Source organism: Aspergillus versicolor (assembly GCF_001890125.1).
Source record: "Aspergillus versicolor CBS 583.65 unplaced genomic scaffold ASPVEscaffold_3, whole genome shotgun sequence".
Lineage (NCBI taxonomy): Eukaryota > Fungi > Ascomycota > Eurotiomycetes > Eurotiales > Aspergillaceae > Aspergillus > Aspergillus versicolor.
In genome coordinates this window covers 969,294-986,367 of record NW_024467526.1, presented here as the reverse complement: position 1 = coordinate 986,367, position 17,074 = coordinate 969,294, and the positions used below count along the sequence as shown (strand labels likewise).

Here is a 17,074-nt window from a genome sequence, read left to right as displayed (position 1 = left end):
TCTTGACAGAAATATCCTGGATAGCGGAAGGTGATTGGAGAACTAAGAATTAGTTGCTCTGTTATACATCAAGACTCGTCCAATAATATGCTGGCAAGGTTGGCGGCTGGGCGTTGTGACTGTGAGTCAGTGCCAACAGGCCTTTACAAGAGAACTGGACTATGGACGGATGGAACATAGTCTATTTATGGTTATTCGCGTAATGCAAAAATAGCTAGAAGAATGTGTACAGAGAAAACTTGGATTAACACTAGCATGAGATTCAAACACCGTGGCGATGACATGGTATAAAGCAGAGCTGATGACTACTACATGTTGACGAACATACATACACCACAAACAGAAATGGCAAACTCCAGAGAATGACGATAAGGACACAGCATTTTAAGCTCGTCCAAAGAAATGCTGCAAGCATACGACTAACCCCTTTCATACATACTCACACATACCATACAACACCTCGAGAAAACGCTCGATGAAAATGTTCGAAATTCAAAGAGGGATATCAAGTAGTCTTCTTCTTACGTCCACGCTTGGGCTTCTCCTCAACAGGCTCGGCTTCAGCATCGTCATCCGCGCCCTTAGCCTTTCTTCCGCGTTTCGCACCAGTAGTAGCAGCAGGCTTCGATTCTTTGGACTGACGGCCCCGTTTCGAGGCCTTGGCCTTTGGTTCCGGGAACTCGGAATCATCATCTTTCTCATCTTCATCTTCAGAGGAGACGGGTGCTTTCTTTGTAGCGCCTGCAGACTTTCGCTTAGGTCGCTTGGGCTCCGCGGTCCCGGCGTCTTTGGAATCCTCGTCAACCTGGGCATGGCTACGCTTTTTGGTCTTCGAAGATTTGGGTTTTTCCTCTTCCTCTTTTTCTCCGCCCTTTTCCTCCTGCATATCGGGTCAGTCTCTCTGCTTGTCTACTTGTTACAAAGTCAAAGGAACATACCTTTTCTGCGGCCTTGGCTTTCTTCTTGGGTGTCCTCACCCGGAAACCATTCGAGCCAGGTACATTCATTTCACGGTCCTATACAACGTTAGTAAGCCTTTTCTTCCTTTTAGTTTTTCAAAGAACGCGCGCCCGCTCAAAGCAGACGGGTGAAAGTGGTTCGGGGAATAAGGAAGCAACTCACGCCATTCCAGTCTTCATCATCAATGTGACCCTGTTCCAGGGCTCTCTCGATTTTCTTTTGGATCTCAGGTGAGAGGTCCTCGTAGCCATCAAGCATATCGAGGTCTCTGTCATCACCTTCTCCAATAAGTTCATTAATATTGCTGACGATCTTGGGCGACACACAGCCCCTAAAAAACAAAGTCAGAGGAGGAACTGGCTACGCCAATTGAGGAGCTCACCAATGTCTCCAGAAGAACGACTGGAATTGGCCATTGTCGACCCAAGAGCCGAATCGCAGATCGCCCTTGGGGATCTTGATCTTGTTGTCCTTGCATTCTTTGTTCGTGCACCCTGCACGGCCAGTAGAGGCGAGTTCTATATTGGTTAGGGATACATTTCGATTAACTGGGCGGCCATGGTTCCTTCTTACCTATGCGGTAGGACGGCATGACGCGACGTCACTTACCACGTGTTTTAAAGGTTGCTTCGAATCAACAAAAGGAAAATAAACGGAAGTAAAGATGATGCAAGAGTATAATTAAGTTGGTTATAGTAAAGAGCGGATTTGGTTTGATGGAAAATGTGAGAGATTGGGAGGATGAAAGAAAGGAAGGGGAAGAGTGAATAATAATGTGAGAGAAGCGCCCAACAAGCAAAGAACGGAGCTCGCCACAGACCAAGTCCGCAGACACCTCTTGTTTGCTGCCACGCGCCGCCTTTCTTTTTATTTGATCATCAATTTAGCTAGAATTACTAAATTCCTTAATCAATTCCTTGCCCGGATTTGACAACCTTCTTCGGTATTCTGATGTCGCTAAGCTACGGTGCCGAATTTCAAAGCCTTCATGCTTTCCCATAGCCAAGCCGCGATAGCTTCATGGGTTCCCGGCGAAGATACCCTGTGTTTGAGCGGCCGTATACTTGGGATAATTATAGACTTCATACAGAATTTCTGTCGAAAAGTATGCATATACTATCTGAAATGATGATTTGCGCCCCCAGGTTATATCCTTGGTTGTGATATGCTTTGCCTTTCTCCTGCCAGGAAGCGAGATCGTAATAGCACCTTCCACATAGAAGATATAGAAAATATAGAAAAGAAAATACACTCACTGATTTGTCTCACCAATGCTTAGATTCATATCTCAAAACAATCCTTGTACAGAGTCATTCGCAAAAATACAACTGTAGCGAAGCTGAGAACGGACCTGTAATATAAACTCAGACTTCAAGATGTGTTCCAGGGAACAAACTCTACCTCATCGAGTTTTATATCAGTAAATATGCCAGGCACAGCCTAGGGCATGGTACATACCTGTATTTAGAAATATCTCCATGCTTCTTGAAAGGGTACTTGGTATAATAGCTAGATACTGATAAGATCGAGCAACGGGGGACTGGACAAGCTGTGTCCAAGTTCTGTTCTGCTGTCTAGCCATCAAGGTATTGTCAGAGTGGCCTTGACTATATTAAGATATTGTATAGAATGGAGAACTTCAAGAAAATAGTATTTATTAGGAAGACAATCTGTCTGATGATTTGGACCGATGGTCGAGTGAAAAACTGGCCTTTAGAATCTCGGGCCTATGTGTCTTCATCCAGTTTCAGGTAGCATCTAATAAGGAGGGGAATGATGATTGAGGATCGGGCATGATCTTGCAAGCTATGGTTTCCATATGCTTAACAGGCGATTGGAATCGAGCCCAGCTAGGCGCAAATGGGAGTGCCTGAAGCTCTAATAGATACCTTCCGAGACCAACTGGGATACACTAATACAGGATGCGATAGTTTTGGTATACCGCGAATTCAGTGTGACACAGGTCCGAGGGGGAGAATTTGTGGAGAACTGTCTACAAGATCAACATGAAAAGAGTGCATGATTTCGCATTAAACACAGCTATGTAAGGCCCATTTGTATTTCTCTATTACAACACTAGTACTAGGTGAGCTTTCCTTGTGTGACTCCGTAGTGAATACTTCATTTACCGTACAAACAGTGAATGCCGACAGGATTCGACCAAGTCCAGCACCGGGGTGATCACGGTGCAGACAAAAGTCATCCGTAAGAATCTAGAACGGTATCAAGATATTTATAGTTATATATAATATGCTCTCCAAGTGATATGTCTCAATTTCAAGCTCACCGCGTACTGGGAAGGACAAGTTAGGCGGACCTAAAAAAGAAACCCTTTTTTTTCGTACCGTATAGGATTTGCTGGACAGAAAACTAGTTAGGGCGAGGGAGGTGGTGCTGGTCAGGCTCTCAGCCATAGCCCAAATAAGCACTCGGTTCTCGGGAAACAACTTGAAGATGTAAACATATTCGCCCTCACGAATGCAGTCTGGCCGCAAGATTCATAAAGGGCTGGCTTAGCATTATGATATTGGACTATTCATTGAGCTTGGACAATAGATGGCGCCTATACTAAAGTAGGTAGAGGTCCCTGAGGCAGGTGCGACACGTACTTTGACACCTGATTATTCAGACGAATACAATGGTAGCAGCGGGTGCTACTTCATTATCCCATTAAGTGGGAGTTTCTCCCACAAGTCGTCCGACATAGTGTAACGGCTAACATAGCTGCCTTTCATTAAATGAAAGATTGACCGCAGCAGCTCGGGGTTCGATTCCCCGTGTCGGAGTTTAGATATCTTCTTTTTTTATGGCCGGTTTTTCCCCACATATATATTTTTTATTCGGGTCAGACAGAGGAGACCAAACGCCGCCCGCGGCCCCCCAGTTCCAGTAAAGCAAAAAAAAATATCATAAAAGATAACTCCGACACGGGGAATCGAACCCCGAGCTGCTGCGGTCAATCTTTCATTTAATGAAAGGCAGCTATGTTAGCCGTTACACTATGTCGGACGATTTACTAACCAAATTCTGGTATTGGAATTTATGAGGCCCTACGATCAGTTATGATGTCATTCAATACCCAGGTTCGATTAATGGACCGCCGGTCAGGCTCTTCCTGTTAACCTGTTAAAGAGCCGCGACCAAATGCACCACCCGCGGTAAGCCACCGCGTCGATTCGACTGTCTCTGACATAACAAGGACAAGAAAATGACTGTTGTTTAAAGTAGCGTCGCACTATTAAACAGATTGAAAGAAGCCGAACAAGTGTTACAAGAGCTGAGAGAGGATGAGGAAACGGAGTGTAGAGACCTACTGGGGAGAAGATGTTTGGGGAGGAGTAGAATGGAAGAGTATGTGTTGAGGTCAAGGAGGATGGTGAGATAGAGAGAATAGGGAGAAGGGTGTTATAAGTTCAAGAAAGAAAGTGAGAGAAGGAGCCTAAGTAGTCAACACAAAATCACTCAGAGCTATCCCCTCATCCTCTTTTGCCAACTGCTTCTCTCTGGAGCTCTAAGGATGACTTCTTTACTACTCAGCCCTGAGCTCCTGTCATGCCCTGGCTCTGATGATACGTTTCTCTATCTGTCTCTGATTATACGAATTGACCACGGTGCGTCCGCAGTGTCAGAAATTTTGCCCAGTATCATCCCGAGGATATGTTGTCCCCGAAAACCATTGAACCCCAGCAGAGAACGACCACTGAACGGTTTATCGTAAAATTAAACAACCGACGGACTCTTGTCAAACCAAACCCAAGGTCTACTCCTAGTACTTTAACCTCTCCTCCCGGCTCTCCTCTCCTGCCCTACAATATCATACAGTCTTGAATGAGTCTACTACTCTCATGCACTTACCTACAACATCCACTCTTTGCCTCAAAATAAGGAGAAAAAGCGTGAACAGCAAGCATTCATTTAAACAACACCCCTGTCTGATAGACATATATCACCACTTCCCTGATAAGACCGATATACTGTATACTTTTCGGGATTGCAGCAAGATATTTTATTTAGCTTGCATTAACAAGAGGCACCTGTGGCTTTGTCATACTCGAGAAATGGTAGCAAGGACCGATATTGCTTTGCGTACTGTAATAGAGCCGTGATGAAGATGAAAAAAATCTAAATCCAGTTCACCTATGCAGAGTTTATTTTTTTTCTTCCCAGTCTTGATGGATTTTATGTAACATGTTTAGACAATTGTACATGCGGATGGACGTAATATCAGGATCCGATCCGAATTAGTTGGGCCAAATAAGGAGTGTTTGTTAGGGAGGCGATTGACTGACCGATCATCCCAGATGGTGTGTGTGTATTAGACAAGGATGAACGTGAGAACATGGGCATACGTTTACCAACCAAATAAAATAATAAATGCGTCAGATAAATTTATGAACTGGACGATGTAGAAGGAAAGATAAGAAACATGGAATGTGGGTTGAGGGTTGCTCTAGAGAGCTAGCACTGGCACAGCCAAGGCCATTAGCCAGGTCATGGGCGCGCGGAAAGAAGAGGCAGCGCCTGTGAATAGTGGTGGAGAGGGGGAGGGGCTTGAAGTTGAGGAAGGAGTGCCTGAGCTGAGGGTTGTCCAGGGGTTGGGGATGGTGGTTGAGCCAGTTTCGCTTGGACCGGTTGGGGTTGCGTCTGCGGGAGCCTGCGGGATAAGATCGACGGTACCGGGGCTGACACCGGTGCTGCCTCCAGCACCAGTGCCAGCTGTTTCGGTGACGGTTCCAGTGGAGAAGGAGACCTGGGGAACGGTGACGGTGAAGGTCGAGTAGGTGATTGTAGTGCAGGGGGGTGCAGTAGGTGCAGGGCTCTCGGTCTGTTCAGGGCTCACGCCTGTGGGGGTTGGTGCTGCCGGAGGCGTAAGGGTAATTGTCGAGGGGACGTTGGTGATAATACCCGGGTTCTCAGGAACATAGTTGGCACAAATACCAGCCATGTAAGACAGAGCCGACTGAACTTCATCGCTGGAGGCTCCCCAGGCTTGGATACAGGAGATGACCTTGTCGGTGAAATCGGACGAGGGACAGAAGCAGGTGATGTCGCTGTTGGATTTGCAGTCGGGGATAAGGTTGAGCCAGGTGTTGATACACTTGGGGACGACGTTAGGGCAAGAGGTTGTCGGGACCGGTGCCTCTGGGGTTGAGGTTGGGTTGGCGTCGGCTGGCACAGAGATAGTTGAAGACGAAGTGAGAATGGCCGTAGAGGTGGTTGTGTATGTAGTAACAACTGTAGAGCCACCAGTGGTGATGGTGTCGGTGACAGGGCAGGTAGTGACAGTTTCATAGGTAACCTCGGTGACAGTCTGGTCAGGGGGAGAGGAGGCACCTGGGGTGGTCGTGGGGCTGACCCCAGTTGGGACATCAGGAGTTCCAGTAGGCGCGACCGGAGTGTCAGTAGGCGCAACTGGAGTGTCGGCGGGCGTGACTGGAGTATCAGTGGGCGCAACAGGGGTTTCAGTCGGGCTTGGGACAGGAATATCCGTGACACTGCAGCCACCGCAGACAGTTGTTGTCATGGTCAGGGTGGTGGTAGACCAGCCACTGGTGACTGTGGTGAACGTGGACTCGCCAGAAGTAACGGTGTCGGTGATCGGGCAGTAGGTTTCGGTCGAGTAGGTGATTATCGTAGTGGTCATGTCTCCTGATGGAGGAACGGAAGACGAGCCTGCGTCGACGCTGGTTGGGATAACCGGAGTGGTGGCTCCAGGAACATCAGGCGTTTCGGTTGGAGCAGGGGTGGTTGCAATAGGGGTGGATGGAGCCGGAGTCTCTGATGACTCGGTTTCCACCGGTGGAGGGACTTCAGTGCTCTCACCAGGGCCAGCTGGGATCGAGGGAGTGTCCGTGGGTGTGACGGGGCACCAAGTGGTGGAAACAAAGACCGTCGAGGTGGTCACTTGCGTGGACTCCGCAGGGCAGTTTGTCACAGTGGGTGCACACTGCGTGATAGTAACCTCGCTGGTGCTGTACACAGTCGAGATTGTAGACGGCACGGAGCTGCTGCCCGGAGGGTAAGACGTAGTAGGGGGGATCACGGGAGTAGACGTGACGGGGCTCGAACCAGTGGGATTAGGAACGGAGACAATCGGAGTGGAGGCAATCGGGGGGCCTGTAGGCGCTTCCGGAGTGGACGATGGAAGGCTTGGAGTTGGAGTATCCGACGGGGTTTCAGCTGGAGGAGTGAAGGTAGGTTTGCCTGGACCACAGAGGAAGCCAATACTTCCAATACCGAGGTCACAGTCGTCGTATTCAACGTGGTCTGGCAATTCGAAGCCAACAGAGATGGCACCACCACATTGGTCATTGGTGACCTCCGTACCAGCGGATGAGCACTTGGAGACCTTTTTACAGGTAGACCCGTCCGGCATGCCAAAGGAGATGGTAACATCGGCCTCTATGGAGGTGAAGAGATGGAATTTATCGATTGAGAACCCAGATTGACCTTCGCCGCAGGAGAAAGACGGGCCCGGAGTGGTCTTCTGAGCCGATGCCTTGCCAACCTTTCCGGTAATACATTTATTCTAGAGAACATTGGTATTCATGCATGTAAATCTTGTAGTGAGGAAGTGCCACTTACGTTGAACGTCCGGGTGCGCAGCCCACCAAAGCCGCTGCTGCAGGAGAAACCAGAGAAGTCCAAGCCACCGTACGAGGAGAAATCACCGATGTCGAGACTCTCCCAGTTGAAGCCTGCCTGCTGCTCTTCCGTACACTCGTTGTTGACAGTGTCAGGCGCAGTGTAACACTCATCACTACCCCACCACTGTAGATGACAGTTAGCACTGAGTGCTCCATGGGTTTTATCATAAAGATAATGGAGGCGATATTTACCAAGCCAGTGGCCTGAGCCGTAGCCAGGAAGGGAAGGACTGAGACCAAGGACGTGGTCTTCATGGTGAAAGAATATGATATCTATAAAAAACAGATACAATAGATGATATCGAGACCAGCGATATTAGAGAGAGCCTAGAAGGAACAGAGTACCAAGTATAAGAACAGGAACGACCGATAAAAAAAAAAAGAAAGAAAGAAAGAAGGACAAGACAGTAACGAGTGTCTGTACCTGTAGCTGCAAAAGAGAAAGAGAATCGAGCGATACAGAGGAATATAAGCCAGGCCAGAGGAGGAGCAGGAGACGGGAGGGTCCTTATAAAGAGTTCATCATGAGACACCGGCGGCAACAACAAAGGCAATGGGTTGCCTCTCAAAGCAAGTGGGCGACAAAAAGAATGTCGCATCGAGTGCAGGTAAGACAAAGTGAGAGCGCCATTGTCGCAGGTTCCAGCCCTTTGCAGGGCCAGGCAGGCTGGTTCGACTGGTTCGTTGCAGAAACGCTGGCGGCGCGAAGCCATCGCCAATCAGTGGCCGTTTCAGGGTGGCCGCCGGCCCTGCAGAAGCGTCTCGCCAGGGCTATTAATATATTGGGCCGACATGATAGGCAGCGGAGGGGTGTGGAGAGTCAGGGTATCTCTGAGCGGTTCGGGGTCGTCAAACTGGAGATTGTTCCTGCAGGGAAGAAGAAGAGTGGTCCACGGGGGAGGGAGGGTGGTGAGTGCCAAGTCGTCGAGCCTGACGAGTCGAGAGAGCAGGGAAGGAAGGTGCTTAACCGCCGACCCTGGAGCTCCCGGGCGCGTCCTCACTCGTCAGCCCAGCTTGCTTTGCAGATGATCGACTACGTGTCCAAGAATAGGAATAATATGGTTACTTGATCTTGATTTCAAATATGGTGAACCAATTATGTAGCTGGTTTTGCTGAATATCCACAAAGATACAAACAAGTCCGTCTCTGCACCAGGAGAATTGAGGTATGAGGTATATCCCGAAAGCCACTCCGACTCCAGGTATTGTAAAACAACGACAGAAAAAAAAAAAAAAAAAAAAAAGAGAGAGAGAATGGAGAAACAAAAAAGGAAATTCATAGTCATCGTCATCAAACTCAAACTTTTGGTCATGGATTAGATTCCTCCGCGAATCCCTCACGACCCTGGTCCATGTGCGGTTCGAAACCCCTCTCCGAGGGCTGGCTTGGCTGATACAACAGCCGAAACACTCTATGTATCTCATACTCATCGCTCGTCTAAAACGGTACCTGGCTCTGCCGTTGAGCGTTCATAAGCTTTCGCCGCACTGCCTCTCCGCCCGCATACCCGCTAGCCTTGCGTTTTCTCGTAGGGGTACGCTGGTCTGCATGCCGCGCGTGTCGAAACACACTGGCCGGTCGGGAGGGGGAATTGGCCGGCATGAATTCTCGGTGCTGCGGCAGTCGCAACAATGCTTGGTATCGGTTGTGATTTTGACGGAAAGCAGTAACAATGCCCCGATCAAGGTGATTCAAAAATCGCTCTGCGCTGTTGTTTTGGTGAGGGTCTGCTCCGCGTTTGGGGGTAGGTGTGCCGTTTGTGCTACCAGGAGCCGCCACTGTCATCGGGGATGCCAGAGCTTCTTCGTCAGATTCTTTGTCAAGCTCTTCATCCGATGAGCCATCTCCAAAGTCAATGAAATCATCTACGTTCAATTGTGCCTCCGGGTCATCCTCTTCGTCATCCTCTTCAAAGGAACTGTCAATCGCGAAATCGCGAGCCGGATAAAACGCCTCGGGAGGACCCATGACCTGACCACCAGGAGCAATATCATTGCCCAGAGCAGTCATCATCAGATTAGCACTAGACGCTAGCATAGGGCTGAGATCCACGTTTGGAGACACGAGAGCGTCGGTGTCACTCTCATCAATAAGGTGCATCGTAGTTGCGCGTGGGCTGTTGTTTGCGGTTCCACAGGCGCTGGTAGCGGCAGATTCAAGCCAGTCATGCCGAGAGGATGCATAGGCGGGGATTATTACAAGATGCTTGCCGCTGCAATCAACTAGGGCAACCGGCTTGTGTGGGTCAGCAACAAAGGTGCCCATGATGGGGCCTCTCCTTCGGCGGTTTGTAGGCTCAGCTTTTTCTTCTTCAACTCCGCCAACCAAAGAAGCAGAGGAATCGCGACGGAGAATAGATCGTGGGTGAGTGATGGTTGCTGGGGGTGGGAGGTCTTCATCTGTAGTCTCGCCATCATCGGCTTCAAGTATGTTAGCAAATACCGAGGGCACAGGTGGCTGAAAATTTCGGTGTTGTGCATACTCTCATAGCCACTCGAGGCCCCCTCAGAAGCGGCGCCGTCAGACTCGACGTGGTAGATATTGGAATGTCCATAGTCCGAGTCTCCGTAGATCTCGTCAGACTGTCGGCGAGACGAACGACGGCTGACCTCATTGTTGTCGTTTTCAATCATGTGACGTAGTTGCGGATCGAGGCTTTCCTGCTGGAGGAAATCACCGGGGACTTCATCCTCAGTGTACGAGTCGCTATCGGATGAGGAATCGGAATCTTCCTCAAAATGCACCCGACGCGGCACAGGCGTTTCCACTGCAGTCTCGCTTGCCACATCAGTTTCCCCAAAGGCCTCCATGGCACTGTATAACTGCTGCTCGTCGAAAAATGGTGCCCCGGAAAATAACATATCATCATCAAAAACATTGGGGCCAGCCCAGTCATGAGTGTTTCCAATACCATTATTAGGCCCGCTGGATAAATCGTGCTCATCTTCTGATTCTAAAATCATGAGTTCTTCTAGTATCTCGACGTCTTGTTCCTCGTCATCGCCATCACTGATATAATCAACGGCAGCATAGACATCATCAGAGCTGTCTTCCAAATCGGGCCCGTCACTAAGTTCATCATCGTCCTGCACAGCTTTCGTCTTTGCACGTTTCGGCTGTTTCGCCGTATGAGATCTATTCACATATGACGGGGTAAGAAGAATCGGTTGATCATCTTCATCATCTGCATCTTCTGAATCATTCGCACCTTCATCCTCATCACTCAGGCCTTCCATTGAGGTGACCGAGGAAAGGCTGGAGACGGTTGATGAGGAAGCCCTCCGTTTCCGATCTGAACTCAATTGACCGAGTGATACTGACTTGCTAGATCTTTTGCCGGAGTTGGTGAGAGGGCTTGAGTTGCCTTTTAAGGCCCGCTTGGAAGGAACAGTTTTCGGCATTGTTCTGACAATAAGGTTGTAATTGGGGTTCGAGTTAAAGGTGTGCTCGGGGACAAACAGCACGCAGTCGAAGTGGGGGTATAGGTGAAATGTTTTGGAAATCGATAAAGTTTATTACCCGCAACAGGTCAATTGCGTCAATACCTTATGCGGGGTTTGAGGAGGATCTGTGAGGAGGATCGGTCGTGGTAAAACTTTTTTTTAATCGTAAGAGCGTCGAGATAATCAGAGTCGCCGTATGAGGTCGTTAGGAGGATGGGAGTGTGGGAGGAATGGCAGGATCGGGATCGAAGGGAGAGAGGGGGGAAAAGATTTTGTTAATAGCCACAAGAACACCTTTCCGTCCAATCCGGACGTCCAAGTGCTTCTTCCGTGAAAGTACTGAAGGGCAATTTCGACGCTCCTGGCAGTTGCGTCGAAAGAGGGACAAATATCGTCAAGTCAAATTGGGAGATACTCGGAGCTGCTGGACTGGGGAGCCGGGAGAAGGCTCCCCAGCGAGGAATCTACAGCTCAACGAAAGCCATGGCGGCAGGAACTCTTGACGATATCTGGTATATTGGGGAAAGGGTATTGGATGATATAGATTTGAATGAAGTGATGGAGACTGGACGGAGACTGGATTGCTGGATGAGAGAGCAGAAGGAAAAGAAAAAGAATGAGGGGTGAAGCAACGATCGGTGTTATTATGGAAAAGATGGCAGGGAGCAGATCCTGTACCGTACCGTCACGCCTCGATTCCACACCCGCCTCGCATTCGCTGCAGTGGAGTCGTTTGCCTGCGCTGGTGGAGTTTGTCCCCGTTGGTCGATTTTTACGGACTGTGATTGGCTCGATACTGTATAAACGTGGATGGCAATTGGTGGACAGCTGTTCACCGCATTTTGTCTTTTTACTTGCAAAGGCTTTTTCTCACTTTTTCCCGGGAAGGCTGTCATAAAATTACGAGGTATCGCAATGCAGGACTGCCAGTCGACGACGGAACAAAGGCAATTACGTAGCTACTGCCAGGGATTGGGTGTGTAGATTGAGTCGAAAGTCTCGAGGACGGGTTGACTCAAGAGGAACATGTGTTGGGTGTCTTGTGCGAAACTGCCGTAAAAGTCTGCATGTCCTCCAGGTCCAGTCCGGAGCAGTCCCATCTGGTTGGGTACAATTGCGGCTGGTGCTCGATCGTCCAGACACGTTCCAGCTGTCCATGACTCTCAGCGGCAAGCTGATTTGCTTCGATATCAGACTAAATGCCCGGCCATGGTCAGCTCGCTGGAGGTGACTCATCTGGGGAACCTGCATGACTCTAGCTGCCTCCCTCACCAGAGAAAGCTCTCGACTTCATAATCCGGATGGCGTTGAGAGGATGGTGGACACTAGTGACTGGACACTGGAGACTGGGTACAACTGGAGACTGAGAGATCATTGACATGCAGCCTAATGCAGATCACGCCTGGCGCGCAATGGCAGAATCCAACCATGTGAGGGGCAGTTTTTGGACCGTGCTCTGCATACTCATCCTTTACATTTCTGACATCACCCTGGGGAAAGGAGTGATGGATCAGATTCGGGATTTTGGACTGAGAACAAGCGTCGGCGACTTCAAGCGGGGAGATTCTACAAAAAAAATTTTGCATTGTTCAAATTCTTCAGGAATGTACGTAGTGGCGCTCAGCTCCCAAAGAGGAAAGAAATCACTCCTGTGAGGCGGAAGACCGAGGAAGCAAATTTTTGAGACTAGCTATGGATTGTAACTTCGTGGTAGTCTAGTCTTGCTTCTGGTTTAGCGGTTTCAAAATTCAATAAAATACCACTCTGTAGCGCCTCACTGCTACCGCCCTCCTTGAATAATCATCCTTCGCCTGGGAGATGATACTCGCCTCCGGAAACAGTCAGTCGTCCATGTCCGAGTTTTCCTATCCGGTCCATTATTCCCCACAGAGTGGCAAACAAGCACCTCCGTACCAGAAAGACAGGTGGGCAAAGCTCGCAGATTGTTATGTTATTGTTAGCCGCTCGTCACTCGTGACAAACAGGAATCACCCTTGGCCCCTGCTCAGGGATGGCCTGTCATGAAACTGCATTATTTTTGGCTCAGCCCTCCTCCAGCGCTAAAGAGGAAAAGTAGGTACAATCTACATGCAACCTACTGCAAGAAACCCAGCAATGAGATTGGCTCAAAGAAGCGGTAAAGGGGACAGCTGGCTTGACCCCAGTTCCTTCCTTTAGCTGCAGATGGAGGTCTTTTCACACAAGTCATGGAAAGCCCCGACCATGTCGGAGTCCTCGATCGGTTGGCTCACGGCTGGGATTCCCCCCCGCAGCAAATGCGGGCTATTGAAGGCCGACTCGGGAGCATCATACCGACCTCGATAGGAATCACCTTTGCCCAGTTGAAGAGATTGATAAAACTGACCCTATATAAAAAATAATTATAATGACAATGACAATGACAACAATGCTTGACCCCGATACGGGGAATCGAACCCCGAGCTGCCGCGGACAATGCTTTCAATTTAGCATGAAAGGCAGCGGACAGGGGAGCGGTCTGGGTATATTTAGATAAATATCAAGATGATCTTTATGTCAAAATGAGATTGGTGGCAACAAAATTCTCGGATTCGTTCGGACATCGTAGATAGAAGAAGCGAGGTATTGTAATACTTGCATAACCTCATGCCAGCAACAACCACCTATATCAATTATAACCGAAGGGGTTCAATTGTGATTTCTCTTCAAAAGCCATTTTAAAACAATCATCCTTTTTCCCTTAAAGTGGTGTTCAATACAGGAGGTGCGGAGATACTGCTATGCTATACTATATAAGCCATGATATTCTATCTGCTTTCTAGACTTCTTTGAAAACAACCATCTCTTCACCAGTATCTATTACCGGAAGTGTTTGATTGCCGATTCTATAAACTAAGGCCTTTTCTTTGTAACCTTCAAAAGTACTGGAACTCTGGGAAATACGTGGAAGAGTGCTTCTTTGGAATCAAGGAACACATTAAAAGATGTACTAGGGCAATCCTTTGCTTGATTTCCAGTTGTATGGCCAACCTGTCTAAAGATGGATAAATACTAGTAACGATATGCAATGCACCAGAAACTATTAAGTAGCAAGTCGTGTAACATCTGCAATCCAAAAATCAAATATACGCTGGAAGAACATATGCAAGAGTGCTGCACAGGTGGTAATGTTGTGAGAGGGGTCAAGTCAGGTCCAGAATGCTGACTCGAGGAATGCGCTTCTTCTTCGTCGTCTTCCTGCACTTGTCTTCGTAATCTTGAGAATGCTCATCTTCGTCCTCTGGAGGCTCAGTATCCACGTTCCAGTACCCCCCACTTACAGTGACAGATTCAATGTGAGTTGGGGTTTTCTTGGTTTCAGCGAAATCGTGGCAGGCTGCTTTACTTTGCGCAGCTTCCTTCACAGGTACAACAGCATCTTCGTCTTCGACACATTTCGCTCGATGCTTTGGTGGTGGGTCTTCCTCCTGAACTTCCGAATTGTTTCGGTCAGGAACAACCAATTCGGAAACGACTTCTGGCTTCTTAGGTTTCGTCTTGGGTGGTTTCTTGGGCGATTGTTCAGTGGCCTTTGCATCACGCGTCTCCAACTGCAGATCCAGCTGCAGAGATGTAACGGCTTTTTCAAGATTGTCTATTTCCGATGACAATTTCTCTTTATTCAACCTTGGTGGCGTGACAGTGCACGGCTGCGTGAAATGGTCATGGCAGCGCAATTCCCTGAAGCTTGTATTTGAGTAGCTCATGTAGATTCTCGGTGTCGTAGGCGGAGAATAACCCTCGTCTGCGATTTCAATTATCTCTGTGCCACCACCCGGTCCTAAAGTCGTACGTCGAGCATTCGTAGATCTCGTAACCGGGCGTCGTTTAACCGGGGATCCAGATAGGCTGCACGATGCAAACCGATCAACTAGATAGTCAAAGCCATCCGCACGCTGGCCAATTTTTGGAGGTGTGGACATTGTTAGTCCGTACATTCCAGGGCTTGAAATTGGCTGAGACTTGGATGGAGATGTCGTGGAAACTGCTGCCTCGAACAACTGCGCGCTCTTGTATTCCGTCATGTCGGAGCGCCCTTTTTTGAGAGTACCATATTTCAGGATACTTCCTTGTTTCATGCCCGGATCTAGCTCTTTCCGTCTTCTCGGGCCCGGTTTCCGGCTTGTCGTCTTTCCTGGTGCGGGCTGTTTTGCGGTCTTTTTTGCTTGTTGTTCCTTCTTCCAACTCTCCACGACATCTGGAACACCCATCAAAGCCAGGCTCTCAAAAATCCACACCTTCTCGGTAGAATAAGGATCGTACCGTTTTGGAGATCTTTTCTTAGTTGGTGATTGTGGAACAACTTCTGCCTCGCCTTCTCCTTCTTCTTCTTCGTCGCCAGAGGCCGCTTCTGTTCCTTGGGAAGGTAGCGGGGGATTTGGCTCCTCGCTCAGTAGATCCAATCCAACGATATCAATTGGAGTCATATCAAATTGAAGTTCGGTCAGTCCATCGGTGCTAAAGCTCGTTCGACTTTTGTATACTTTCTGTAGGACGCGAACATCACTGTTGGACAATCTGGGCCTGCCAAATGTCGAAGGATGTTGTCCGAGACGAAGCTTATAAGAGACCAGAGGCTCAGCCAGGAGCCTTATTACCTTCCTCGCCCCAGAGCGATAATTCCATTCGAACGCATCAGCCGTAAATTGTCTTATTTGCCAAACATCGACCTCTCTGTCCCATGCATTCTGGAGGCGAGACCTCAGAGACTCAATATCTCGATCTGATGAAACAACAGGTTTCGCGTAGTATGACAAGATCGTCCGATCGGGAAACTCCTCTGGGATACGAACAACTTTGTGTTTTGTCTGGAAATATCCGCTTTCGTTCTCCTCTAGTTCGTACTGAAGCCTTTCTCTCCATTCGTTGAGTCGTGCATCGAGCTCACCCCCGTCTGCTTCTAACACTTCTAGCAGATCTGCTCCGAACCCCGCCTTCGCAATTTCCGCGGCGAGCTTACTGCCACATTTAGGAACACCTGATGGTAGGTAATCGCCTCCGCTTAGCATGGCGAATAAAATCATTCCAGAACGATCAAGAATCACGTTTGATGCGTCATCGCCACCCATTTTGTAACTGGTAACATGTGTTGCGCCACCAGAGCTGCTTCCAGGTTCTTTCGAGAAGTTCATGATAGTAAACGCCGACCCGAACATGAGTGCATCCACATCATTACTCATTACTGCATCGACTACTCCAGCCATCTGTAGCCTGGAGCATTCTGCTTCTGCCTCACCAGGGGCGTCATGACGTGGAAATCGGAACAAATCGATTAGAATCTTCGAGAGTTGAATGATCGGTGCATTCCCGTAGCTCCGCCCTGATACAGCTTTTCCTCTCTTGAAGGGCGGCTTATCCTTGCCATCATAGACAAAAAGCGGATGGATTGGTAAAGCCAATATTTTGAGCAGCCTGTAAAATAGTGTACGGAGCTCTGGGTTCTTGCCGCCGCGACCGGCTTGCACCTGGAACAACCATATTGAGATATCAACGGCTACCCGAATAGGTCGTGAGGTACGCTCCAAATGAGATATTGCTAACTTAGACAAGGAAATTCGCTCCCCGTTTCCGAGTGCATTGATAAGCCTGTCACTGTATATTAGCCATATAGTTCTAGAGTACGATAGTAATGGGGAAGATATATATTTTGTTTACGTCCCCACTTTAGGGGCAGCAACCAAAAGTTGAATGGAAATAAAAGAGTTATTCTTACCCAGGAATACCCATCGAGTAAGGCTCCAGAGCACAAAAATAGAAACAAGCCGACCAAACCGACAAAAAGGGGTTGTTTTATAGGTTGTTGAGGACTGCATGAGGTTGTTTTGTTGACATCAACGAACGGCAGTGACGGGCCGACAAAGATCCGGCCTTTCATCGCTCCTTCTTGACCAATGGCCTAGGAGTGACACTCTAGCTACTATGACCGCTTTATTCCAGATTTCTCCCCCGGACTTCTTTTAAATCATATCTTTTGCTATCCGCTGGAGATACAAAACAAAGGGTGC

The 17,074-nt window shown here is 48.6% G+C and overlaps 5 protein-coding genes and 2 non-coding genes across 7 annotated transcripts; 2 read left to right on the top strand and 5 right to left on the bottom strand.

Annotated features, from left to right (window-relative positions):
- Positions 1–226: 226 nt before the first annotated feature.
- On the bottom strand, positions 227–1,705 carry ASPVEDRAFT_39303 (uncharacterized protein). Its single transcript, XM_040811896.1, has 5 exons — positions 1,534–1,705; positions 1,343–1,478; positions 1,123–1,291; positions 939–1,016; positions 227–880 (listed from the first exon to the last, which is right to left on the bottom strand). The coding sequence occupies exons 1-5, from the start codon at positions 1,550–1,552 to the stop codon at positions 506–508; spliced, it is 777 nt and encodes a 258-aa protein (XP_040665690.1). The 5' UTR covers positions 1,553–1,705; the 3' UTR covers positions 227–505.
- A 1,952-nt stretch (positions 1,706–3,657) lies between these two features.
- On the top strand, positions 3,658–3,746 carry ASPVEDRAFT_t59. The gene has a single exon. It is a non-coding gene; the product is annotated as a tRNA-Glu (tRNA).
- Positions 3,747–3,880: 134 nt separating this feature from the next.
- Positions 3,881–3,969, bottom strand: ASPVEDRAFT_t50. The gene has a single exon. It is a non-coding gene; the product is annotated as a tRNA-Glu (tRNA).
- Positions 3,970–5,410: 1,441 nt separating this feature from the next.
- ASPVEDRAFT_51214 (extracellular serine-threonine rich protein) lies at positions 5,411–7,862 on the bottom strand (the record flags this gene model as incomplete). The annotated part of the gene is made up of 3 exons (XM_040814437.1): positions 5,411–7,489; positions 7,546–7,731; positions 7,800–7,862. The coding sequence occupies 3 exons, from the start codon at positions 7,860–7,862 to the stop codon at positions 5,411–5,413; spliced, it is 2,328 nt and encodes a 775-aa protein (XP_040665689.1).
- Positions 7,863–7,996: 134 nt separating this feature from the next.
- Positions 7,997–9,033, top strand: ASPVEDRAFT_533959 (uncharacterized protein). Its single transcript, XM_040814787.1, has one exon. It carries the CDS (start codon positions 8,132–8,134, stop codon positions 8,675–8,677), a length of 546 nt encoding a protein of 181 aa, XP_040665688.1. The 5' UTR covers positions 7,997–8,131; the 3' UTR covers positions 8,678–9,033.
- Positions 9,034–9,045: 12 nt separating this feature from the next.
- ASPVEDRAFT_128413 (uncharacterized protein) lies at positions 9,046–11,009 on the bottom strand (the record flags this gene model as incomplete). Its single annotated transcript, XM_040806544.1, has 2 exons — positions 9,046–10,028; positions 10,091–11,009. The coding sequence occupies 2 exons, from the start codon at positions 11,007–11,009 to the stop codon at positions 9,046–9,048; spliced, it is 1,902 nt and encodes a 633-aa protein (XP_040665687.1).
- Positions 11,010–14,018: 3,009 nt separating this feature from the next.
- Positions 14,019–17,054, bottom strand: ASPVEDRAFT_148911 (crossover junction endodeoxyribonuclease). Its single transcript, XM_040808182.1, has 2 exons — positions 16,783–17,054; positions 14,019–16,655 (listed from the first exon to the last, which is right to left on the bottom strand). Exons 1-2 carry the CDS (start codon positions 16,794–16,796, stop codon positions 14,213–14,215), a joined length of 2,457 nt encoding a protein of 818 aa, XP_040665686.1. The 5' UTR covers positions 16,797–17,054; the 3' UTR covers positions 14,019–14,212.
- Between the last annotated feature and the right edge of the window lie 20 nt (positions 17,055–17,074).